Here is a 27,181-nt window from a genome sequence, read left to right as displayed (position 1 = left end):
GAAATTAGGCGCAGACATAACGCATGTGTCAAAAAGTTTGACTAATGATTCCCACAAACACAAGTAATCTAAGCCCAAGGTCCGAACGGGTTGAACGTTATCAGAGAGCGTTCGAGTAAAGAGTGGTGTAAAAGAACCACTCACACACACACACAACATCGATCATTTGCTGTACCTCGGTCTAATCTCGAGAGCTTCATGTGCCAAATTATCATCAATTTCTCATTACACACACCCCTCGGCAATTATAATGCGTTTCCGTAATCAGAACGCCACCACCGGTTGTTCCTTTGTCCAGGAGGTAAAACGGTTATCAATCATATTAGTACACCCATGATATACCGGCCAATCGGTGACTTACGAGCGTGTAGCAGCATGGCGCAGTGACGCCATCTTCTCGATAACAGCAAAACGGTGCGTCATCCGGGATGTACGGGAGTGGGGTACGTTCGAATACACACACAAAAAAAGCGGCTGTCATCGACTTTATTTGATAATTGTTTGCAGCAAAAAAAAAAAATGACTTGATCGTCCGTTGCTTTCGAGATTGTGATGACCAAATACAGCCACCAAAAAAAAATTTTGCAAATCTCCACCGGCACACAGGCTTCGCTTGCTCGAGACTATCAAATTTATTCAAATTTTTTAGGGAAGACATCCCGCAAAAGCAAACGCTTCGAAAGAAAAGAAAAGCAAAAAAACATTTAATCTTTGGATTTATCACGAACGTGCACGCGCGTCCCCGTCTGCCATCCCTAAATTAGCACTAAATTAGACATTTTGGCCAGAAATTCTCGCGTGGTCCTCCCGCGGCTGAAGATCGGCTCATTCGGACCGGCTATATTTATTTATTTCTGCGCTTATTTATTGATACAGCCCAAAAAACGAAAGATAAATCATTTAATGCGATCGTGTAAACAAAATGGACGAGGCAGCAGGTTTCGGCTGCCGTGATTGCTTGCGCCCATGCGGCTGCTGGCAGCAGGAACGCACACTCCACGGTAAGCGAGGTAAGTTTATGCAATAAATTAACACATCCAATTTGGCAGCATCTGAGGATAGCGAGAGAGCGAGAGAGAGAGATAGCCGGGGTTTTTTTGGTGGTAGTTTTGCAATACCAGCTGGTCAGTGTTTTGCGATTTTAGCACTGATCGAGTGCGATCGAGTTTAAGTTGTGTATGCAAAATTGTTTTCTTTTTTTGCCAAACGCCATTTTTTTCTGGTGCTTCGAATATTTTTTCTCCCAGAAAAAAAGAATTTGCAAAACTCCGGCCACTGACATCATCGGGAATGGGGGTTTTCGCAAGCGTTGCGAATGGTTATGACTTAGCAAACTGAATATTCCCAGCGGGTTGGTTCCCTGCTGCCCACTTCCCTACCGCCCCGATGGATACCGAAAGGAATGCAGTTCCCGAGAGGCCGTGTTTGTTTATTCGTCGTATCCGAGTAATCTGGATGGTGAAGATGGCCGAGTGGGAACACCGTTTGTGGGAGCTTAAGGATGCCCGGAACCGCTAAATGCCATAATCTATCGCAATTTATGTGGACTCTGCAAACTTTGTGAAACTAATCGAATGGAATCGATCGTTCGGACAACTGGTGGGATACGATGCACACGGATATAGGGATAAAGCGTCCGGAGCAGCTCTCCGATGAGAATATAGGGGTTGGGAGCGGAAACCAGCGGTTGGAAAATAATCAAATTGCTTTGCCATACCAACGTAATGCGTTGCTCGTTCAATCAACGCGTCGATTATGGTGTGATGATCGTATTGATGCGAGATATCCTTTCTACCTCGACGCACCACAGCTTGCGGATGTTGCTTAGCTTGCAGGAATGTCTTAATTCTTTCTTCTCGTTCTGTTCCGATTTCGTTTCTGATGAACGTTTGGAGTGCTTTTGATTCGCTTCTCGTGGCCAACGTTATTGGCCGGTCAAATGGCCTAACCAACCCTCCCCGTACATCCCGAGAACTGAAGCTCGAGCGGTAAGAATTCCACCAGAACGTTTCAAACGGTGTGTGTAGCGGCGTGCTCCAACACAAATGACTCATTCAAATTCTCGTACTGCATCTCGCTCTTGCCTTCGCCATGCCGAAACTCTACACGCGTCGAGTCACATGTCGGAGCGGGGTTTCTTCACGTCAAAAGAAGCCAGTACCTATGGTGAGATGTTGATGAGAGGACCGCGGTCAACTTCTGGTCCGTTCGTTTTTTTTTTCTTCACCAGCCAAACATTAAGGTGTTTGCACTGCGCGCGGCTGTGTTTGTGATCCACTGCGGGTTCCGCTAGCGCTGGCCGAGTGTTTGGTTTAGAATTAATTTTAGAAGCTACTTCCAGCGTGCTAACGCACCATGAAATGCCGGCGCGTAACGCATCGCGTATCGATTTGCTGCAGCATGACTTCATGACTTCTTCATCGAGCGGCCACAAAACCCCCGGAACGTATTACATTCACCGCTGCCACCGCCAGCGCCACGGTACCATCGTCCGACTGCCGATTGAGTTGATTCGTTGAGCCATTATAATGGATTTCATTTTCGTGCACGGGAATTCGATTCGGAACGGAGGCAATGTTGGTGAGACATAATACACGATCATACAAACGAACCTACAAAGAAAACGAACGCGAGTTGGAGGAATAAGGAATGGCCCAGAGGTCCAAATTTGTTTCATCGATATTTATTCAATTGCCACGGAAGGAATCGAGGAATTAAATGACTATTCAAATATCATTTTCTTGCAGATGCTCAAGTCCATTGATTCAACAAACTAATGTGCAGATTTCAAATGTAACAAACCGAACTAATATAAGCGAGCTGATAAATGCGCTTCACTCTGGAATTCGCGGCATGAGGTCCATTTTCCTTGTAAACATCGAAGCCGGTTCTCATCCCAACGAAGAATCTTCGGACCGTATACTTATCGGCAAGGTGTGTGCATCGTTCTTGTGCTCCCTGCGTGCCTTAACACCATGTGATGAGATAATAATCGAACGAAATACCAAATCGAAATTCAATTACCATCCGAAACATTTGAATTCGTGGCTGGTTTGCCAGACCACCGGACGAGCGGTGTTTGGTTTTTGGTCGAGCTCCCAGCCCCCAACACCGAGTTGGACGTGACGCCGGTGCTCAATCGACAGGAAGTATAATTACTTAATTCAACACAGCTTCCTTGCTCGCCTCCTTTCGGCTTATCCGCCTCCCCGGGGGCAGGGTGAGGAGGATCGCTGAGATTAGACATCTTAAGACAGTTTCGCTCGCAGGCATTAGCAGCGCTGCGCAGTTAGTTCTCAGTTAATTTAGAACTCAAAGCAGTGTGTGAGGATGGAGTGGAGGCCTCACTAACCAAAAAAATATGCCGAGGTCTAAAATTAAAATAAAATGATCACTTCGCTAAACTTCACGCAGTCTGTGAGGAACGCATGGAAGGCATGATTGAAAGTGCTGTATCGTTAGATTTCGCGAACCCCAAAACCCCTGATAGTGGCCCCGTGTGTAGTTAAACAGGCTATAATTATCTCGTTCTATTTCACCGATGCCATTACCCGGAGCAGCCGCTGCCCTTTTGCCGTAACTGATCTACAGCATCCGTCAGCCAGGGAGTAGAGGGCATCCTCTTCGCGCACAACTAGCATTAGCCGGGGTAGGCAGCCACCAAAAAAAAAAATGGCTTGATAAAGCTTTCGCGAAACAAAATGTTCCTAGTCATTGGGATGGAATTTGGCAAATGCTGCTGCAAAGAAGAAACTGAGCAAAACGGACCGAAGATGAAACAAGGGGGAGGCCCAATCAACATGACGATCGAAGGCGAACAAAAAAACCTCGCTCTGAAGAGAAGGATCGGTGGGAGTTTAAAACGCAATAGGATCGGAATGCAGCCAGCATCATCATCGCGCGGCAGGCAGAACAGGAACAACAACAACTACAAAAAACACACACACACACAATAACCCACCCATTTATCGCCGGACGCAAAGGAGATTGTTGGTAGGTAAAAGGGATATGGATAACGGAGTGGTTGCCTCGCCCTCGTGGCTTCCCTGGCTGTTGTGCTGAAACCTTTTGGTACATTATTTTTCGGAGGTTGCTTCCTTCCTGTCTCCAGGGCGCGCTGTTACTCATCCCGAACCCGGACGGACGGAAATTTGCCTGCCGTTGTTGGGAACCACCACCAGCGCGCGCCAGCAAACAAATGCTGACTAATGTGAGAAATCTGAGAATGTACAGCTCCAAACAGTTCTATCGCCCCGTCCGTTCCCAGGAGGATATGGGAAACTTTGCTTTCATCTCCAACGGCTAAAAATGGCGCTTCTTCCGGCCGATGATGCTGGTTCGACGGAAATAAAAAGTGTAGTGAGTGAATGATAAAACTACAGATGATTCACCAATAAGCTGTGAAAAGAATCCTAGCATTAGATTGGTTGATATTTTAAAAGAACTTGCTGATGTCTCCAAAGTCTCCAGCAAGGGAAAGGTAATCCATATATTTTTTATTGCTTCGATATAAAAGAACATGTACTTATCAATAGTACCAACACCGCATAGATATGCGCGAAAGAAGGAGTCGGCAACACTCAGCTCAGATACCAAAAAATAAACAAAAAATCAAGAGGGCTGAGATACTGATGGGAATGAACTTTTGTGCACGAACAACTTTTTTCCTCCCAGCTCCATCCTCCTTTCATCGCCCATTTGCGGATGTCTCTCGTGCGACCCTTCAACCTTTCTCTCTCTCTCTCGCTCTTGTAGCGACAAGAATCGATCGAGCTGACCCGACCCGATCATGGTTTGGTGGTTGGTTGGTTGGTTGGTTAGTTGAATGGCCAAGCTGCTTGGCCCCTGGTGGAGATTCATGTGTGGTTTTGCGAAAACCGGGCCTCGCGAAAGTGGTATCCGAATTCCATCGACATTTCGCACACCGAACCGAAGAGAATGGATCGACGAGTGAGCGAGAAAGGCAGCGACTACCAACTACCACTCCCTCCCAAGAAAAACCAACCCCCGGGGGGAGATATGCAGAGCATGGAGGGCAGCGAATGAGAAAGGCCAGTCAGCCAGCCAGCAAGGTAGCATCACAGCGCGCAACGGCAGCAGCATCCACAGCATCCAGAAAGGAAAGAAGCTAATGATAAAAGAAGGTAAGCGATGGAATTTAGCTCGACTCGCTTCGCACCACTCCCGGGGTCCGACGTCCGGACCGATCGGGTCTCCAACCAATTGGGCTGGCCCGGCACCACCACACAATGCTCTGCGTGCGCGGCTAGAAGCAGTTTTCCATCGTCCAGCGTTTCGCGAGAGTTGCAGTTTCTTCGCCTCTTCATTTTCTTGGGACCCTTGGACCACAGCAACAACTTCTCAAATTTCAACAGCTTTAGAACGGGGCCGAAACAACCGTGCGCAGTTCTGCTGCTGCTGCTGCTGCGGTCAACCGATTCTCGATGGGAAAGTGAAGTTGTTGCCAAAAAGGAAGAGCACAAACCAAACTTGCCCAAACGCGATCTCGCACACTCACACAGATCATCCCGCGCCACCAGCCAACTGTTGTGGCCGACCGGAGCCAGAGCATTCCTTTCCCAGATGATGATGGCCGGCAGGCAGGCAGGAAGACTGGGCGGTGGTCTCGCGTCCTCGCGTGCTTGGTGAAGAGGGCGGTGAACGAATGAACGAAGCATAAATGTGGCACACGATGAGTTGCCAAATCAAAAGGGTGCACCGAAAAGGGCCGCCAGGTTGAGAGGAGGCACACACACACACAAAAGGGACACCAAGAACAATAATAACAACACAAACACGTTCTTCCGACCTGGCGTAGAGGGCATCGAGATTAAAGGAATGAAAATCTGCACAGAACCGAAAATTAACACAGATTTTCATCACAAGGCCTGGTTTTGAGCATTTTTTTGTTGTTGCTGCTGTTGAGGTTGCTTTTTTGGGCGATATTTTATCCTGACAGCAGTTGTTTCGAAGTCAACGGCGATCCTTTTTGCACCGCAAACACGAGCATTCGGACCGCCCTCGACAGCAGCAACGCTCGCTGGCACACCTTCGCCGAGGGTGAGCACCGTGACTGATGAACGCTTTTACCGGCCGGCTAATGGCAGTGTGTGTGTGTGTGTGTGTGGCTGTGCAGATCGGTAAGCTGTTATTCGCCCTTTCGCTATTACATTTGATACGCTTCCTTTGCTTTGTTTGTGTTCCTTTGCAGAATGTTTAGTTAACTTCCTCACAGTAACCATTTGCTTTTAATAGCAGCCAGTAAAAGAAATAATCAAAGGTAAAATTGAGCTTTCAGGGTCTCGGTCTCTCTCTCTTACTCACCTGGAACAAAAGTTTAACACATTCCGCCGCATAATTGAGGGGCCAAGTCGGTTTCTAATTTTCCCACCAACACCAGACACAGATACAGGAAAGTTTTTCGAACAATCTGATTGTTGCGCCTCTAATTTTGTACAACTGCACACACACACACTCCACATTTCAATTGCACCGACCATCCTTCACTCGCCTCGACCGCTTCATTATCCAATTTTCACGATTTTCACCTACTCCGGAAACAGGTGATTGCGGCCGTTTTCATTCATCACTTCCGGCAGAGTCACGATTTCCTGGGTGCACCGGCCCCGACAGTTTCTTCAACGCTCGGCACGCATTTAAACTCACACACAAGCGGTAAGGCTTTTCCGCAGGACGAAAATTGCATTCTATGCGCGCTAATCGGTTGCTCAAAATCTTAGGCGCACCTCGCCGAACCGGCGACGAGCCCTGCGGTTCAAAAACAAACTGTAAATCTCGTCAGGAGATGTGTCAGGGTAGGGAACGAGAGAGGGAGTCCTCGGACATTCAACAGGAGCCCGGAGGCTTTTTTTCCTGGCTGATTCTTTTGTAAGAGATACTTGATTTGGCTGGTTTATTTTTTCGACCAGTGTGTGAAACTCTCCTTATTCCTTCTTGGTGGCGCCTTGGTTGCTCTTTGCGTGTTGGGATGACTTTTTTTGCGGTTTCTGGCTCTCGCCGTCCACCGCCGTCGCCACGAACCCATAGGCATTATTGTTTCTGTCATTATTGCTGCTATTTTCATTCCATCTCGTTCGATCTATGGGAAAAATGTCGGAACGTGAATGAAATCCGCGCTGCAAGCACCTTCCCGTCAATGTGCTGCTGGCAAGCGCAGCAAAAAGAGGGCGGAAAAAGATGCCTGGTGTGTTTTTCTTTTTTTGTTGGAACGAACGATAAAGCGTACGTGAAAAGGAATCAACTGCAAATGAATGATGATAGTACGCCAATGAATGTTGCGCTGTTGTGGCCGGAGAGTACGCGTGTAGATAGTGGGTGCAATACTGCTCGAAGGAAAAGAATCCTGAAAATGAGATGGTAGAGGTAATGAGGGATAGAGGGTGGGGTGGAAAGAGGGAAGAAAACAAAGGAAAAAAAAACAACAACAACTACAAGAATCCTCTTTCACACATCCACGCTTCCAGCGTCGGACAAGGATGGAGATAGTGCGGCTTCTTTTGAATGCAGACACGTTCGAAGAGTGCATTCACACGGTTTCTTGTGTTGAATGGTGTTGAGCCAGCCAGCCAGCTAGCCAGCGAGCCTGGCAGACAAAAAAAAAGGAGAACACTGACCATCGGTGGCGTCAGCATCGGCCGGTGGTGGTTGTGTTTGGCTGGCCCGATGTGGCAAGATGTGATGGGATGCGGTGAAGACAACACATACATATACGAGGCTTGGCTGTGAAGCATAATTTTCCCACATGCTTTATTGGGGCTGTGGCCAACACAGTTGCTCCTGGCAACTTGCATCTAAAGCTGACTTTGTTAGCTTTATTAAATGTTTCCTTGTGCTTAAATCACACACACACACACAAACTATTAAAAAGCACAGCATTTTTGGTACAATTATCTGTTTAACACCGTTTCTAATGGGAAAACAGTGGAATGTAATAATTAAAGAACAGAGCAGAGGAAAACTTACCAATTTTATGGCCTATTCTCGGACGGAGATTCCGACACACCACTCGTATGTCCTTGTTTGCTTTACCTTAACTTCCTGCTTCAAGGCGCTTTGGTGCATAGGGCCAGTTCCTACACTTGACTGCTTTTTTATGAATGCAACGGGAGGCAAAGCGACACCGATGGAGACAGCAAAAGAAGGGCACCAATTTATTGTGTGAGAAGTTTAACACAGGCATGTAAATTCCTGAAACCAGCTCATAAAACGGATGCGTGTAAAAACAAAGCTGCACAACCAAACCCTTGACATTGGCGGCTCCGATGGTCCACTAGGGCTGGTTGGAAGGTTGGCTGGCTGGGTGAGCGAACAACCGATCATCGTACCGACCGAGCACCTGCCCGAGTATTATTATTGGCCGGGTGGTAAAACAGAAATTAAAATAAAATACAAAAAACCCGAAGTACAGCAGCTTACGAAAACGAGCTTTAAAAACAAAAACTGGCCATAGCGCTATGGGTGACCGAAGGAGCAAAAGGAACAAAAAGGACACCGTACAAAACCGGACAGCGAAAGGAAAGACAATCGCATTTGCACACATACACACACACTTGACAAATGAAGGTGGTATCTGCAGCCAGCCCTTCTTCAATAACTGATGAAGTCCCCCGAGCGGCAAACAGGACTCATGTATCGGAATTCGGAATAGATCCTTCAAAGGATATCTCGTCGACGATGTTGACGGCAAAACAAAGTCAGGCACTGGGCGAGAATTCTCCGGTGCCAACCATGAAATTCCTGATCCGAATGATGAGCTTCTTGTGATCCTGTGTTCCCGATATTCCCCGGACCGGAGAAGGAGCACATTAGGACATTGATAAATTCTTCGTACGCACCCCCCGGTCTTGAAACAACCGACCGTTCTGTTGAATGAAATGCTGTCAATAGAAATTCCTTCCCGTATCCTTCGGGGCTAATGACGTTTCAGCTGGTGGTTGAGGCTTTGTATTGTTTCTCCCCGTGCGTATTGTTAATCCTATTTTTATTATCCAAGAAGCAATCTCATATTGGTTGCGTATTATTATAAACGCCGCGATTATACTCTTTTATTCAAAAATTCACCCTTAAAATACACAAATTGTCCAAAAGACTGCTCGTTCTTATCTCAAGACCTACGAAATCTTCCCCAACGAAACCGATTGCATGACTTTCATGAATAGAGCAGCCCGTCGCATAAGCGAATACTTCACCTTTGTGGCGAAAGATAGCGGTGTTTATCCAGAACTAGTTAAAGAACTGAGCAGAGACAAGCGATCAAGTGTTCAGATAAGACTCACCGGTGCCCGGCCTCCGATCGTCTAGGAAACCAGAAATCACCGGAACTCAACGGGAGACGGGAAGCCGACTCAGCAGAACTTTGACGGAGGACGGAGTCTGCAAGCCCGGCGATACCTCTGTGAAACACCGATATCTGATCATCACCCGGAGGTGAACGGAGAGGCCAGATCAAATGTGGTAGAAAAAAAAACACCAAAAAAAGAACGTCTCGACACACACACACGAAGAATAACGCAGGAATGGGAAACGGGCATCAACGGACAAAAAAAAAGTGAGCAAAATGGATGTGAGCAAATGTAAGGAATTTCGGAGGAGGTCCATCCGTTCAACTGCATCAGTAACTTCTCACACTAAAAACGGTACCGATTCGGAGGTTCCGTGATTCTCCCGATATGTCCTCCCGATATCCTTCTCCTCCCTTCCAACTTTGTTTGTCCTGAATGCACACAGCGTGCAAGTGGAACTCTCTCGGTCTCCTTTCCTTCGCTTAATAGTTGGAGAACTTCCAAGAGAAATACCAAAAAAATGTCCCTTTTTGGGCTGTGCTTGTTTGCTTGCCGCCCGCCCGGGATTGTCTCGGATGTTTTCGGTCAATTTTGGTGTTTAGCAAAGCGCCAACCGATCGTACAACAAAAGGACAACAAAACTATCGGCCCGAAAATGTGGGACGGAAGGGGGCGAAGTGGAAGAAAGTGGAAGATCTGCCCTGTAGCCCTGGGCCGGAAGAGGTGAAAATTAAGAGACTCGACATGTTTATGTTCGCTGAAGCGTTGCACAACCGTCCCGAACCTGGTGGGTGTTGAAGAGAATGGGAAAGAACAGTCGCATTAACTGGTTTTTGGAATTCTTCCATGCGGCATCCATCCATTCATGGCCAGCCAGTCGGACGCACGCAGTGTATCGCGCGGCGAAGCTGGCCAATGAAGTGGACCGTCAAACTTTCTCTGCCAACATCTCGGCCCAGAATAAAATGATTTGTAAGTCGTTTGTTCTATTGATGCTTTCCGTAAAATATTGGACGCTTTTCTTTTCCGGTAGTGTTTCTGTGACCGAATTTTGATTTGCAGCCCCACTCATAACGCGTCGTTAGGATGATGTATGAATATTGTTCACGTGGGTGAATAAATTTTAATGTTATACGTTCATAATAATCACCTTTTATATTTATTCGACAACGGCCACACAGTCGTACTGCAAAACTAAAAGCCAATACAATCAAAACCCCACAATGAGCTCCCACAAAGCCCGGGCGAGCTCACACGCTTCTTACCGTGTTCTTCTTGCGTGTTCATTAGCATAATCCTTCTTTAGATACTGCGGTACGCATGCATTAGATTACACGGGTGGGAAGCTACTTTCCACTTCGGAATATTGGGTTTCTGCTCGACCAACAAAACCCGAATCAAGTATCCGACCTGAAGAGATATATTGCCACCAGCAATAAAGCAACTCCGAACCTTCCAATCCCCGCCGTTCGGCGGGCCACAGGGACCGGACGGGCTTTAAAGCGCGACTAACAAAGCTACACGGACAGAAAAAAAAGATACGCATCGTCTCGATAAACATGCTGGAGGACACCAGTCGTTTATGGACGTCATCGATCGATCTAATGTGATCTCATTTTTCATTTTAAACAGACCGACGACCACAAAGATGTAGCGGTGAAGTTGGTGGACAACACCACCCGTTGCCCATTCCGTGTACTCTGCCTTAAATGTCGGGAGACGTGCCAGGAGAGTGTCGGTTTTGATTTGAAGTGAGAAACTGACTAAGAAGTGACCAGCGTCCGTCATACGAAGGTTTGGGAATCGACAGGAGCATTTGCCATACATTGGTGACGTAAAGATGGAGGGAATATCTGGGAAAAGCGACTTACAGAGAACAGTAAGATCTTCTGCTGGGTTCGTGATCGAACTCTTTATTTTAATACTTTCAATGACACGATTTCAGCATCAGTGTCCACCAGTCTTGATATGATTCGCTCTCCCTCTCTTAGTGGCATGACGCAGGCGATTACGGTATGCTTTATGTGAATATCAACACGGATAATTCGATCATTAATTTGATATCAGGTTCAGACACTGAACGTGAACGAGCGATCGATAGTACGATGCTTACGAGACAAACAAAATATTGAAATCTGATCAGCTCGGGGGTTATAAAGGTTACAAGGGGTTACGAAAAGAAAACAAAATACCTAAACCCAACCACAAAAAGGCGTTTGATTTAGTTGAATAAAACATTTCAACAAGGGAGAGAAAGTAATTTCAATTCCTTTGAATTCTTCTTGGTCGATGCAAAACGAGTCGCTTACCCTTCTTATAGCCACACTCTGTACGGCTAGACAGGAGGGATATACCACGAAGATTTATGCACGTTTGCAAACGACCGACCCCCGGCACAAGACATACGAGGGCCCACCCAGATGCAGTAATCAGGCGAGTTTAAGGTAGCACAAACAGAAGGCAAAAGAGAACATCCCATGCGCAAGGGGGAATTATGGTTATGGCAAATATTATTTTGATATGTGGAGGGTTTCACGAGGAATTCACGCTACGATTATGGAGCACAGCATCTGCGGACTTTTTATGTAATGGAAAGGGTTTTCCCTTTTACTAACCCCAACAGTCGATCAGTAGAATGTTGCAATTGATTATAAGCCGTGAAGAAGATCACGGGTCAAAGTATGATTGGCAACATCAGAACACGGGTCAACTCGTGGTGCGAAAACATCCTCAAACTGGTGAAGATTTGGCAAGCTCAACGTATCGTTTAATTACCACAATTATTTGCACCCGCTCTGCTAGTGTGCACACTAGACCAGAGTCTGAAGTGACCCATTATCTCTTGGGTGTGATAAACCCTGGCAGCCAAGGAGATACGTCAGTTAAGAGGCTAGGTTTAAAACAACAGACAAATATTTACGAATGCGGTTAAAAATAAGGCATAATAATGTGAGCATTGACGCGCTCAGAGAACGCCCACACGAATGGCGATAATGGCGTTTTTGCGTCGAAAAATACGCGTCCGAATTTTAGAGTATTATCTTGACTACGAGCTTTCGATCTTTCTTCTCTAGATCACTAGTTTTCTCGCGCTTGTGTTTTTACTTTCGGTTAAATGTTTATTTTGATGTCTGCAAAACAGGCATGAGCTGTCCTCACTTTTCCGCATTGAATTTTCTGACCAGAGTAATACTCAAAGACCTCATGAAGACCCCCCAATCCGAACGCCGTACATAGTCTTACATATACTCCAATGATCTCCACGACATCAAGTACATATATGCAAATTAATGCACGCTCTGAAAGGGGCAGCAAGAAAAGAGAACGATAAAAATAGAGCGAGGAAATGCTTTGGTGTTTACGTTTGCAACTGCGCTCATTATTCGGGCGTCGAGGCAAACTCTTTGCATGCGCTGGCTCCTTGAAGAATGTCTTAAACCCGTCCGGCATGACGTGTCAGTGGGAGGGGGAGAGAACCGTGACTTTTCATGCACCACGCAGCATCTTTAGTGCCCTGTTTGTGTAGCGCTCCAGCAGCAGGAGAATTTTACGTCAACTGTTTATGCTGTGACTGTGTGTTCCGAATCCGAACATTGTTGACACAATTATTAGATGTACATACACACACACAAACCAGAAGAAATCTGTTTAACCGTAGGCTACTGTACAAAACGATTTTCCTCCTATTCCCTCTCCCTTCACTTATCGACTCCCGTGATTTTCCGCGACTTTCGTGTGAACGTACGGCGGCGATGATTAAACATAATTTACCACTTTAGACGTACGCTGTACCTTAACGTGGTGCTGCTGGAAAGAAAATCATAACCTTGAACAGGCGACTCCAAATGCCAGAGCCAAAAGGCTTCGCGAGAGAAATAGCCATCGCTTAGATAAACGGTTAAACGTGCAGCAAGACAATAACACAGAGGGCTAGTTTCTGCGCTGCGAAAAGCTTTCGCCCTGGGAGAGAACCACCAGCCTCTGCATGCATTTAAATAGATTGTAGCTTATTTGGGAAAGGGAAAGGAAGAAAAGTGGGTGTAATGAAATTAGATAATAAAATTTGAAGACAAGAAAAGTGTTTTGTGGAATGTTAATTGGAATGCTAAACATCATGAAAATTTTTGGGCTAATCATAAGATATTAACAAAACGAACTCCTAGCTATTGCAAAAAGAATAGACAAACTTAAGTTTCGATTTAAACAATTTAAAACACCAGATTAAACAAACCTATTCCAGTGGCCAGCTAGCTTGTAGACTCTATGGTATAAATAGCAACAACACAGTATTAGAACCACGTGCATCACAATAAAGTCATGAAAAAGCACACAAACATAGCGTTAAGAGCCTATGCATAGCATTCCATTCTGTTCGCGAAAGCAAAACTATCCGAAACAAAACACATTCAACGACAGAATTCCAATCACGAGATGACTAAACAGCCCAACGAAACTGCATTCAGCTCCCGGTTCCCAACATACAGCACGAGAGTGTCAACGGCAGCACTATGTCGTAATCAGTGCAGTTCCAGCAACTCAGCAGCTTCCAGTGTCCTGTGCGCCCTGCGTTCGGGAACACCCGAGGAGAGACGGCCTGTGCCACTTTAATCATAGCTAAGCTAAGGACCTAGCGCGCTAAGGATTTTCCGTTTTTTTCTGTCTATTGGATGCTGTCGTCCTGGTGCTTACTTTAGGGCTGTTTATTTTTCCCCCTTGCTATGTTTGTCCAACATGTTATCTCCATCTTGCTCGCTCCAGCACCAGGCAAGAGCTTTCGATAGCAGCGTCCTCCGGGTGGAGGAAAAATGGAACAACCACATTAGGAAAAATGGTTCATAAAGCGCTGGTCCACCGTCAGGAACACAGGTAAACCAGGTACGGGGTGCGTGTGTGTGTGCATGTAACATTCTTTGCCACCAAGGATACGTTGGTGAAAATTAGTGTGAAACAGGTACTGGGTTGGGAAGCGTATTCGGCTCTCGAAGCTGATGCTGGAAAGGAGATGAACGAATGATGATCATAAATTTTTCTCTCTCTCTCTCATAATTTCCACCACAACATTCCTTCCCATTCCCACGCATTCTTTCACTTTCAATCCCATCAGCGGACCATGGAAATGGTACACCGAACTGATCTGTCTCGTTCTCTTCGTTTGGCTTATTTAGATTTTGGGTCCCGATGTGAAATGTTTCAAGGATTTTTTATACTGTGATTATTATGTTCCTCACACAAGCAAACGCACACCACACCTATGATATACAGGCGCGTTCCAGGGCCTCTCCTGTTCTCTACTGCTGGTGTTGCCCACCTCTTTTGCACCTACCTACCAAACCGATTTGATGCCTCCTGACCCCAAGGGAAACTAGTATTGAGAAGGCGCCTTAACGTTGCTGTTCAAATCACTCGAGAATGGTCCGAGAAGAAAAGAAGCGTATGTTTTTGTGTTTCTTCTATTTTCTTACCGCCTTCCCGATCAAGGAACATAGTATGGGATGGAAGTGAAGAGACAAATAGAAAGGAAAACCTCTTTACGTCTCTTAGTGTCTTGGCCGATAATGGAAGCGGCGTACCGTTTTCTATCCGGCCTGCTCGCTCGGACCGTTTGCACAAAGGAATATATATATATGGATGGGTTTCGAAAAATCATTACCAACGCCGAACGAGATCGCACGCAACGGGGCCACGCCATACCTTCCTGAGCCTTGGGCCAAGCGTCTAGTTTGTGATGCAGTGGTGGGCCAACGTGTTTTTTTTTTGTTGTTTCGTGAATGGTAAGAATTTTTTAGGAATCAAAAGGGAGAAGAGAGAGAGAGAAAAAAGGGCGAACTAAGGGGACAGCGAAAGGGACAAAGTCCGTCCGAGTGTGGCTATTGCCCATTGGTGGAATCGACACGTCTCGACACGATTCGAACGTTCACAGATGAAGTGGTAAATCTCTTAATTATTATTTTTAGCTACCAATACCACCGTGGAGAGGAGTCGTCGCACAGAGCCAAAAGGGACCAGGGTAGGGTCCAGTGCAAGGTGGAAAGTTAATCGCTTCTTACGTACACACACACACAGAGACGTACCCAAAGTCTGCAACAAAAAAAGGGTATCGTGGCTAGCCCAATAGATGAGATCCCTTTGCGTCAAGTAGTAAAGTTTTTTATCACTTAAATCAACCGGATGTAGCAGAGACACGAAAGGAACGCCAGCAGAATCAAAAGGATACAAAAAAAAACCCCAAGAAAGAATCGTTTGATGTTTGACGTGGTGGAGGTTTGTTTCAAATGTCGCATGCATGCGGATAGGGACTAGTTTAAGGCAACCATTAGCGAAAGTAATATGCAGCAGAACTGTTTGTTGTGATTGTTTAGCAAACTTCGTTTTTTTTTGCCAGAACATCAAACCTATCAACAGGCGCAGCAGATGTCTTTGTTAAACATAAGAATCTCTCCTAAACTAGGTCACAGTGCGGTTGAGTTTGAGAACGCCGAGCACGATAGCTTTTATGCGTGACTGACTAAAGGAAGGCATTCTCCTTCGAAAAAGCTTCAAAAGAAACACTCCCACCCTTACAATGATAACAAAGGATGAATTAATACGTCCTGAGATAAGGCCCTAAGAAGGAGAACAAACAAAATGCTGTCAGTGCATTATGTTGAATGATCAAATGTTCTTCAGACGTAAATCCCGCAGGTCAGAAATCCTCAAGAGCCTATTTTCGGATACAATTAATAGGGTTTTTAAGGTGTACTTTAAAAAAAAAGTTTAAAAGCTTTTAAATGTGTCCCGAGCACATGCAACCACCATTAAATTGCCCAGCTAATCCTTCCGACCCATGCCGCACAAAACGACAAAACGGCCTCAGAATAATGGTGATGATGACAGTGTGCTTTGCAGTAATTGTTTTGAACTGTTTTAAAGGAAACTCTCCTGCAAAAGTTTACCAAACGATTCGTACAGTGCATTGTCGCCGAAGGATTGGATTTGAAGGGTGGATGATTTTTGTTTCTACCTTCTTATTAAGAGCCTGCTGAAAGCCTTTACAATTACCCGACAAATTAGGTCTAATCCGCTGGATCAAAGCGAAAATGTTGTGGGAAATTAAAAATCAATCTAATTTTTTGGTATTTATTTGTAAAAATAGTCAAACCCAATTTATTGCATAACTTTAAATGTTTAATTTAAACACAAGTCTTAAGAGTACGAAGGACCAACATACATTCACATGGGATTGAAATTAGTCATAGGCCCATGCACCTTTAACGAAGTGTGTCTAAACGCTATTTTACGATTTATATGACACGATTTTTTCCACCTGAAGAATTTTTTGGAACGTAAGTAGATTTTGTGCCCAGCTTGTGCTTCTCCTGTTCGCTGGGCGCCCCCCCCCCCCTTCTTTTCGACCCGGAGGACACCCAAAACCCGGTTCGGGTGGCAATCGATTTTTGCTTACCAGCACTAGCCCTGTGTAACTTTGTCCACGTCCACTACCGCCCATTCCGACCGATATCAAATTTCACACCAATGTCCACCGAATCATCATCGGTTTTGCCAAATGACAGTGCGTTTTAGGGGCTTCCCGAAAAATAAAACACATTTTAACGGATCGTTTGACATTACCAAAAATCTCGATTGCCCCGAAGAAAATAGATACTTTAGCTTCTGGTACCGTTCCTTCTTTTTGTCTCCCGTCCGTGGCAAAGTCGTGTTTACGAAGTTAGATACCGGAAAAATGGTACGGTAACTAATCGAGAGAGATCGGTCAAGTATAGCACATAAAGCTGTGCGAAGAAGCAGTTTAGATAATTTTATGACCAACAAAAAAACAACTGGCTGGGTCCTTTTATTTAAAGGAAAGTTGATACAATCGATCATAATCAATTTTCTTGTCTGGTAAGAATTTTTCGGCGAAGATGAAATAGCAAAAAGCAAAAAAAAACAGTGAGCAAAGTTATGTTTCCCCCAAGTCAGCCAGTGTTGGGCTGTAAAGTTTTAAATTACAGGTTAGAATGATTTTTTGTTTGCTTCTTCTCGTATGTCGACGCCATCGGCAATAGGCCATTTGCTTGCGATTAATATTTAATCGAGTTCATTACGTACCTGAGCTACAACACCATTGAAAGGGACCCATCAAGGGTAGGAATTTGTCATGGCGAAGTATAAGAAAAACACAAGCCTACAAATACCCTATTGCCCTGCGAGACCAGAAAGCTTACCCACTTGTAACATCCCTGGCAGAGAACATCGCACAGCCGATTCACTTGAGTGAGCAAATAGCTGCTGGCCAAGTCATTTTCAGTTCTTGTGACATTTTGCGGAGAGTGATTTTTTGCTCCTTCTTCACCACAACCTACGGGGTGAACTACTCTGCAGGAGACCGCAATTGGTGTTATAGGGAGTAGCAGCAGCAGAAGCAGGGAGGAAAGGGAGCTAGTCGCTACATCTTTTGATCTAGCAGAAATGTAAATTTTATACTTGCAACAACAACAACAAAAAAGAGCCAACCGGACAGAATCATTCACCAACATGAATGAGCAGTTCTGTGACCTCAGGCCTGTCGAGCATCGCATTCAGTACACGAACATCAGAAAACCGCTCCCGTGTTGTGTTGATGGTTTATGATGATTTTGCGTGAGCACTTCGTTACTTCTTAACAAACGTTAATGATGGAAAACGTTCAAATTGCCATACAAATAAGCCCGGTACCGGTACGCGTCTTTCGGCATATCGAATGATGATGATGATGCGCCAGGGGTTCTCCGGTAACCGTGCAAGTACTCACAATTCGCCGAGGCATAAATCACTCCCCGGGATGAATTAATGCACCGTCACCCGGCCGTTCTGTAAGTACGTGACACGCATTGACGAACAGGCACTTGGCACCGGCGTTTGAGAGGTAGTGGCAAGAAGCGTTTGGAGACAGGCGTTCGACACTGACGCACGGCAATTGGGCAATTGGACAAGCTAAAACAGGTCCCGCAGAACGTGAGCATCGGTCGATCGGTCTTTAAACACCGCAACAAACGCTGTCTCCAAGCACCTTCACTCCAGTGCACACACTTTGAGTGATTGCGCATCAATACATTGTGAAACACGGTGCGCCTTCTGACGAAGTTAATGCATGTTCTTGCACCCACCTCAAACGACTCGTTGTTTGTCATCAATGGGGAATGTGAATGAAAGTCTCCCTGCCCTATGTTCACCTCGGTTTTAGCTGGTTACCCCTTAGATGTGTTTGTGGGGTTATGGCGTAACGTGCTCTCCAGCAGTACTCGCGAGTCTGGTGATAAGATAAACACCAGACATGATCGGCAGACCGGTATTTGAAGTGGACGCGTGTTGCCAACGATGGCAGAGGCGTCAGGAATGTGTACACCCGCTCGCCGCTTGCTGGCGACTGACTGACCGTGGCCAGTCCGACTATGAGGAAGTTGGAAGAAAAATATAGCACACTCACCTGGAATTGGATCGATTGGCATGTCAATCGGGTCAACGCCGCGCTGCTTCAGGATCGGGTGGACCGCAACGCAGGACGTGCGCCGATGGCCGATGCCGTCCGCCGAGGCACTGTTCGGTACTCCGTTACTGTTGGATGGAAACGATGCCGACGGGAGGGCGCTGACCATACCGACTCCCGATAAGGCACCGGACAGACACACGACCGTAAGCAACAAGTTGATGACCGTACCGGCCGGTACACGACCGGTGGCCATTATTTTCTTCATCGTCCGCCGCTGGCTTGGTGCCACCGTCGTACTGCTCCTCGTTGAAGGCATTCTGATCTGGACGTTAATTCGCACGTCGATAAAATCGCGCTACGAACTATCTGCACACCAAACACTCGCACACACACACACACAGACACGCGCGCGCTCAACACGGACCGACACTTGTGGCTTCCTCAAACGTAAGCCATCAACACAAATGAAACAACTTGAAGTATCACCAGATGCCAGCTTTAAATTGAGGACACTAAATGAACACAAAAATTGCCACTATTATTCACTGTTATATAGCATGCACACCTTTTAGACGAATATCAGGGATTCTCGCATATCCTGCGACACCACAGCACACCTCAGCGAACCCACCGGACTAGGCCCACCTTGGTTTTCTCTCCACCTGCTGAGGTGTTTTCTAATACCAGGCACTGCGCGCGACGGTATCTGCGGCACGTCCTGTGGATATCTGTGTTCCTGGTGGCTGGCTGGCTGTCATATATCACATGCAATACCGCATTTCCGTTTTTTGTGCCTGTGATATTAGACCATTTCGCGTTATGCAGGAGAAGGATGACCTTCTTCCTTGGAACACAAAAAAAAAACAGCGTTGACAGTACAACACCGCCTTATAGCTTCCGTGTCCAAAACCTGGATATTGTCGGTTAGAAGGAAACGGTGGATTTTCTTACTGGGGGTTTTCCTTTTTATTCCTATGCTTTCTTTTCCCTTGGTACTGGTGTTGAATGGATGGCACTAAACCACGACATCAAACGGTCAGGCAAATGGGCTCAGCAGTCATCATCCCCATCAACTCGGAACCATCCGCAAAATGGGGTTGTTATCGGCGAGAAGCATTCGAAAGACACCGGCACTAGGTGCACGAACTTTTCACCCTTAAAATGCTGCCGCTTTCGTTGATGGTGTTTTGCTTACCACCACACGCACACAATCGCGCACCACTACACACACACACGCGCCGACTGTTGATACAGAGGGAATGCAGCTACTCGGTCGCGTCTACCTCTGCGGACCGAATGTTTGGTTTTGTCTCGCGGTTTATCTTCCTGATCGATTAAAAAAAACTAAAAACACACACACACACACATTCACCGACGACGCCGCCGCCGTCGCTGCCGCTAGCGGTTGGTTCTTTGTGTGTTGGTGGTTCACTGCCGATTTTTTTTCGTCCAAGTACACCTTGCAAATATTTTCTCCGAATGTGAGCGAAACCGGCTCTCTCTCGCTCGCTCTCACTTTTTTTGCCTGTATGCTGCTGCTCTCTTGGCGGCGGTTCGTTTTTCGCGCAGGGAAAAATAAGGGTAGCTGGGTGAAGGCAAAGTGGTTGGGATATCTGTGTATGTCTCGCGGGAGGTACGATTTATAGCGAAGAATGTCGTCGTCGGCCAACTCTTTCACGTGCGCGTCTTTCGGATTCGTTTCCTGTTTCTCTTTCGCGCACTTGCCGACCCAGCAGCCTTTGATGGAATGGATTTTCGATTGCTTCTCGATCAATGAATGGCGAGGGTTCCGGCGCAGCGGCGAGATTCTGGTTGCGGTTTTTGTGCGGTTACTGTTCACTTTACGACCGTATGTAAACTGTTGCCGTTGCTATTAATTTGGCACCGGCCAATTTTCCACTTTGTTTCACTCTCCTACGGCGGTGTGCCGGGGAAACCAACACTTTACACACGATGGTTCGGGGACGATAAGGTGTAAATACAAACGGTGGCCGTTGCTATTCGGCACTTTCTACCAACCTTACAACTAAAGTGTGGAACGTTTCACTAACTCAACAAAAGACGCAAACTAAATGCAACTAGCCGCATACGGCCACACGGCGTACGCTCGTTCCGATGGTACGTCCGACCGAACACCTAACCACGACGAACGAATGTGATGCACGTCCGCACACTTCGATTAGTTCAAGAGAAATGGTTTTTAAACGTTTTATGCTTTGCTATGCTGTTTGCCGTGCTCCGCGGCTGTCAGCATGGCGATTCTCTCCCATTCTCTGTACGCTCTCTATATTGGCTTAACGTGAGAGAGAGGGAGAGAGTGAGAGAGAGAAATAAAGGTAAAGGTCTGTTTAGAGGTGCTACAAGGGCTGGGGATATTTTTTTATGTTTTTAGTGTTTTATTTTGATTTATTTTCTTTAAGTCAAAAAATGAAGCTACGAGTAAAAATATTCACCGAAAGTATTTTGATGAAAACGGAATAATATCTTACCGAAAAAATGTTAAAAAAGCAACAAAATTCACGTTTATTTTAAGAAAATTGTAGCTCATTTTCCAATATATTTATGAACTGCTCTTGTAAACACTCCTGAGCTCTTCAAAAAACATAGTTTTAATGAAAATAACACATACATAACCACCAAAATCCGGCTTTTTCAAATTTTAGCTTACAATCCAATATGGCGGACGTTGGATGCCTGTGTAGTGATGTTCTAACCTGCCATTCCTTCATGTTGGAAGTTTCGGCTTATGTGTCAAAACAATCGGAAAGAACTCTTCGTTTGCCGGAACGAAACAAAGCGTACAATATTCGCGGCGGTGATAAAGTGCATTTTGCTTTCCTTTTTCCAAACAACGGGCAGCATAAAGCAGAAGAGCTTGTTCGTTGGTTGTTTCGTGATCATCCGTTTTTTTTTTATCAGCATGTACACTCGAAGTAATCAATAAAGTGCTACGTGGTCCCGTAGCAGTCCGGCACGTTTGAGGTTAGCTTGAGGAGGCGACAGGAAGAGCGGAAGACTAGAGAATACGTGGGCATCCACGGCATAGGCGTGCGCGGCTATTTACTTACGGCTTTTCGTATGGTGTCGTTGCCGTTCACGATGCGTAAGGTTTCCCTGGCCCCCTCGTTCGGGCCAATCGTAGCCGTCGCGGGCGTCCTGTGCCTGTCCGGGATCGCATTCGTCCAGTGCGAACCGAAAAGCCATCCCATCACTACGCAGCTATCGGCGAAATGGGGTATCACTCCGGTGCAGCTAGAAATTGCCGAATTCATCGACGAGGAAAGTGCCAACTCGTTCTGGGATTACGTGGATCTGTTGAACAAAGTGCCGGCCGGTTTGTACCACTTGGGTAAGCATCCTTTGTGCGGGTAGACCTGTTTTGGATAAAAGATATCTTACACGGATTTTTATTTGTGCAGAAACGGAAGAAAAACGCTACCAAAAGTCAATCGAGCTAGCATCCGATATTCTCGGCGATGGACAAATCGGGCTGCTAAAGTTGGCACTCTCGCTGCACAGCTTCTCGCCCAAGGTGCAGGCCCATCTGCAGGTGGCCAATGAGGTGCTGGCAAAGGGTGACTGCGAGACAACGATATTTGCCAGCGTAAACGGAAAGGTCGCGTGTGAGGTGAACGATCTGGTGAGCATTTTGCGGGCGGGAGCAAAGGATGCGCCCGCCGTCGAAACGTTTGCCATCGATCACATCTACCCCGGGTCGGAAAACAATTCCCTCACCGTGGTACTGTACGGTGAGGTCGGTACGAGAGAGTTTAAGGAATTTCACGACGCCATTAAACCGGAAACGGAACGCGGTACGGTGCGGTACGTGTTGCGACATTACGTGCGCAAGGTGTCTTCGCGTAAGGTACGCCTCTCCGGGTACGGTGTTGAGCTGCACCTTAAGTCGACCGAGTACAAGAGTCAAGATGATTCGCCCCGGGCACAGGATGCATCGACCAGCGCGGACGGAGGCTCGGATGCTACCGACGAGCTCGAGGTGGAGGTGGAAGGATTCGATTTTACCCAGCTTAAGAAACGGTTTCCCCATCTCAGCCATCCGTTAGATCGGTTCCGGAATGCTTTGCTGGAGAAGCACGAAGAAATTGCCCCGCTGAAGGCTTGGGAGTTTCAGGAGCTTGGCCTGCAGGCGGCTCAGCGAATCGCCGAAATGCAGGGCGATGAAGCGCTGCAAATGCTTCAGTTCATTGCCCAGAACTTCCCCACGCAAGCCAAATCGCTGCTCACGCAAACGGTGCCGGAAGACTTTAAGAAGGAGATGCGGCACAACATCGAAGTGTTTGGACGCAACCTCAACCTTCAGCCGCCCGATTCGGCCCTCTTCCTGAACGGGCTGTTTTTCGACGCCGAAACGATCGACACGGTAACGCTGCTCGATACGCTGCGGTCCGAGATGCGCGTGCTGGAGGGATTGAACCGCATCAACATTCGTGGCGGAAGCGCTACGCCACTGCTCGGGTTGGATCTCTCGTCCAGCTCGAAGGAGTTTGCGATCGACATCCGTGATTCGGCCATTACGTGGATCAACGATCTGGAAAACGATGCACAGTATCGGCGGTGGCCGGGCAGCCTGAAGGATTTGCTTCGCCCAACCTTCCCCGGCATGCTGCGCAACATTCGCAAGAATCTGTTCAACCTGGTGCTGATCGTCGATCCGGTGGAGGGCGACAGTGCCGGCAGGGATATTGTGAAGCTGGCGGAAAGCTTCGTCGTCCACATGGCACCGGTTCGCATCGGGCTGGTGTTTAAGACGGGCGAGGGCGAGGACTATCGGGCACTGGCGTGTGGATTTAACTATGTGCAGCAAAAGAAATCGTCCACCGAAGCGCTCGGCTTTCTGACCGACCTGTACGCGGCCACCGCCGACCAGCAAGTTATCCGGTACGCGGACGTGCGTCAGGTGCTGAAGAAAAAGTTCAACCGCCTAAAGCTGGAAGAGGTGGATGAAATTTTGGGTGAAGATTCCGACTTCGATTATGGCCGTCAGTTGGCGCAGGAGTTTATCGATCGACTTGGGCTGAAAACGGTACCGCAGGCACTGCTGAACGGTGTCCTGCTGCCCCAAACGGCACTCACGAGCGATGAGTTTGAGGAAACGATTCTGACGGAAATCATGCAGCAAACGCCAACCCTGCAGAAGGCCGTCTATATGGGTGATCTGCACGAGGGCGAACCAGTCATTGATTATCTGATGAAGCAACCGCACGTGATGCCTCGGCTGAATCAGCGCATCCTTGCCCAGGACGAGCCACAGTTTATCGACATGTCAGGCCGAGCGCATCCGGACCTGGAGGATATCACTGCCCTCGGGCAACTATCCAACCCGGATCTTACGGCAACGTTGATGAAAAATCTGAAATATTTCGGTGGCAAGTCCACATTCCAAAAGTTCCTCGGGTACCGGGTACATTTCCTTACCGTGTGGGTTGTTGGCGATTTGCGGCAAGCGGCCTCGAGAAAGCAGCTGAAGAATGCACTCAAATTTATGGTACGTTTTCCCGCTGCACTTCCAGCTACTGCAGATGAATCGATAAGATTGTTGTGCTCTTTTGTACCTTCCAGAAATCATCGTCCGGCACCCGGGTCGCCTTTATCCCGAACGTGGACGGAAACGATGCGGCTCGTTCGGAGTTGAAGCGGGATCTAAATGCGTTAGTGTGGGCCACCATTAACACGCTGGAAGCGGACGAATCGTACGAGCTAGTGATGAAGCTGCTTGAAGCGTTCGAAGCCGATCCAGCCACCGTTGCCTCTTCCGTGCCGGATTCGGTCCTAGGCTTCCTACCCGCCACCCAGATGCATCTGAAGATGCTGCGCGTGTACTGTCAGCGTGTGCTGAAGCTGCGGGCATCCGCCAGCACCGTGCTGGCCAACGGACGGCAGCTCGGTGTGTTCGATGCGGCAGAGTTCTTCGACACGGAAGACTACGGTTTGCTGGAAAGCTTTAACGCCCTACAGTACACGGACAAAATACGGTCCGCCATGAGGCAAGCGGCCCAGTCCGATGCGGACGATACGCCAGCCATCACGAGCGACACCATCATGAAGCTGGTTTCGATACTAGTGCCACGGCAACAGTCCAAATCGCGGTACACAATCCCGTCGGAGGTGCAGGACAGCCGAACGGTGGTGAAGCTCGCACCGAAGCGTACCGATCAACCGTACTTCGAGGTGGTGGCCGTGCTCGATCCAGCGTCCCGCGGTGCTCAGAAGCTTTCGTCGCTGCTGCTGCTGCTGCGTGATGTGGTTAACTGTCAGATGAAGATTTTCTTCTGTGCCATCGATAAGCACAGCGACATGCCGGTTAAAACGTACGAAACGCGAAGGCGAACGATCGCCAGAAACCCAAACCCCCAATGAATGATGTATTGCTGCCTCGTTTTTTTTTTGTTGCAGATTCTATCGCTTTGTCGTTGAGCCGGAACTGCACTTCACCAAGGATGGTCGACTATCGGCTGGACCGTCGGCGAAATTCGTGGGACTACCCGCCAATCCGCTACTCACACAAAGCCTAAATGTAAGCATTCTACCATCAACGGCACACCGATGATCCTTATCTCTCTTCTTCCTTCCTTCCTTCGACAGGTGCCTGAAAACTGGCTGGTAGAAGTCGTTCGCTCCGTGTACGATCTGGACAACATAAAGCTGTCGGAAATTAACGGCCCAGTCCACTCGGAGTACGAGCTCGAGTACCTGCTGCTGGAGGGTCACTGTTTCGACAGCACGACCGGTTCACCGCCCCGAGGGCTACAGATCACACTCGGCACCGAAGATCGGCCGATCATTGTCGATACGATCGTTATGGCCAATCTGGGTTACTTCCAGCTGAAAGCGAACCCCGGCGCCTGGATTCTGAAGCTACGGCATGGAAAGAGCGCGGAACTGTACGACATCACCAGCGCCGACGGACCGAACACGGTACATACGGCGGAAAGTACGCGCGTAATCATTAGCTCGCTGCGCTCGCACGTACTGAAGCTGCGGGTGACGAAAAAGCCGGGCATGGCCGGTGTCGATCTGCTGGGCGACGAAAAGGATGGCGCTGGGGGCGGCGGTGGCATCTGGGACTCGATCAGCTCGATCGTGGGTACCGGCGGTGGCGATAGCGGCGGTACGGCTGGCGGGGCGGGCGAAGCAGACGTGCTGAACATTTTCTCCGTCGCTTCGGGCCATTTGTACGAGCGGCTGTTGCGCATCATGATGCTGTCGCTGCTGAAGCACACCAAAACGCCGGTCAAGTTCTGGTTCCTGAAGAACTACCTGTCACCGCAGTTTATCGACTTTCTGCCGCATATGGCCGGGGAGTACGGGTTCCAGTACGAGCTCGTGCAGTACAAATGGCCCCGCTGGTTGCATCAGCAGACGGAGAAGCAGCGCATCATCTGGGGCTACAAGATTCTGTTCCTGGACGTGCTGTTCCCGCTCGACGTGAAGAAGATCATCTTCGTGGACGCGGATCAGATTGTGCGGGCGGACATGAAGGAGCTGAACGATTTCGAGCTCGGCGGTGCACCGTACGGGTACACGCCGTTCTGCGATTCGCGCCAGGAGATGGAGGGCTTCCGGTTCTGGAAGCAGGGCTACTGGAAGAACCATCTGCAGGGCCGCAAGTACCACATTTCCGCGCTGTACGTGGTGGACTTGAAGCGGTTCCGCAAAATTGCTGCCGGCGATCGGATCCGCGGCCAGTACCAGGCGCTCAGCCAGGATCCGAACAGTCTGTCCAACCTGGATCAGGATCTGCCGAACAATATGATCCACCAGGTGGCGATCAAATCGCTGCCGCAGGAGTGGCTGTGGTGCGAAACGTGGTGCAGCAGCGACACGCTGCCGTACGCCAAAACGATCGACCTGTGCAACAATCCGCTCACGAAGGAGGCGAAGCTAACCGCAGCCCAGCGCATCGTGCCGGAGTGGAAGGATTACGATGCGGAAATTAAACGACTGCAGGCGAAGGTCGACGACAGTGAGCATGAGGAGGCAGCACTGGGGCGTGATGCCGTCCCGAGCAATGTACATTCCACCGAAGGTAAGTGGCATTCTGGCGCTTGGTACGGTGCAGGGAAGTATTTTACTAAATGCATTTCGCCGGTTTTCCCCCTCTTCTATTGAATTAAAGAATCTAATGCGGGAAGGCAACACACCGAGCTGTGATGTGTGGATGGACCCCGCCGATCGTGTGTCATTCCGTCGATCGTGTCAACAGAAAAGGGGAAAAAGCATCCGCATCCGGAGATTGTGAGCGTGTGTGTGTGTGTGTGCGCGAGAGAGAGAGACAGCTAATCTAGGCAAATGTTTTACGGAATAAATGAAGGCGAACAAATACTGCTGACACGCTGGAGTCCCTGTTCGGTTCGGAGACCTTGCAATCGGTTGTGTTAGCAACACGCGAAAAAAACCCCTTTGAGGGAGA

General features: G+C 47.9%; 2 protein-coding genes across 4 annotated transcripts in view; one reads left to right on the top strand and one right to left on the bottom strand.

The window, feature by feature from the left end:
* Nucleotides 1-20,949, bottom strand: part of LOC118503614 (glypican-6) — a 61,868-nt gene extending 40,919 nt beyond the window's left edge. Inside the window, exons 1-2 of one of the 3 annotated variants that reach the window (XM_036037095.1) lie at nucleotides 20,802-20,949; nucleotides 18,748-19,262 (exon numbers count right to left, since the gene is read on the bottom strand). In XM_036037095.1, the coding sequence (XP_035892988.1) occupies nucleotides 18,748-19,066 (319 nt within the window). In that variant the 5' untranslated portion in view covers nucleotides 19,067-19,262; nucleotides 20,802-20,949. Of the gene's footprint in view, nucleotides 1-18,747 lie in introns of all 3 variants that reach the window. The other 2 variants (XM_036037094.1, XM_036037093.1) reach the window with 2 other exon arrangements.
* Nucleotides 20,950-21,496: 547 nt separating this feature from the next.
* LOC118505376 (UDP-glucose:glycoprotein glucosyltransferase) lies at nucleotides 21,497-27,100 on the top strand. The gene is made up of 6 exons (XM_036041079.1): nucleotides 21,497-22,099; nucleotides 22,170-24,256; nucleotides 24,331-25,079; nucleotides 25,165-25,285; nucleotides 25,354-26,797; nucleotides 26,888-27,100. The coding sequence occupies exons 1-6, from the start codon at nucleotides 21,829-21,831 to the stop codon at nucleotides 26,920-26,922; spliced, it is 4,707 nt and encodes a 1,568-aa protein (XP_035896972.1). The 5' UTR covers nucleotides 21,497-21,828; the 3' UTR covers nucleotides 26,923-27,100.
* Nucleotides 27,101-27,181: the final 81 nt, after the last annotated feature.

Source organism: Anopheles stephensi, chromosome 2, assembly GCF_013141755.1.
Source record: "Anopheles stephensi strain Indian chromosome 2, UCI_ANSTEP_V1.0, whole genome shotgun sequence".
Classification (NCBI taxonomy): Eukaryota; Metazoa; Arthropoda; class Insecta; order Diptera; family Culicidae; genus Anopheles; species Anopheles stephensi.
Note: the sequence above shows the minus strand (reverse complement) of the source record. Positions and strands in the feature narration are given on the sequence as shown.

What these genes read in the sequence shown, in the direction of transcription:
- LOC118505376 (XM_036041079.1), top strand. Translation starts at nt 21,829, where the DNA reads ATGGTGTCGTTGCCGTTCACGATGCGTAAGGTTTCCCTGGCCCCCTCG. An exon ending in AGAATGCACTCAAATTTATG is followed by an intron (nt 24,257 to 24,330) that starts GTACGTTTTCCC and finishes TGTACCTTCCAG; the next exon opens with AAATCATCGTCCGGCACCCG. An exon ending in TACTCACACAAAGCCTAAAT is followed by an intron (nt 25,286 to 25,353) that starts GTAAGCATTCTA and finishes TTCCTTCGACAG; the next exon opens with GTGCCTGAAAACTGGCTGGT.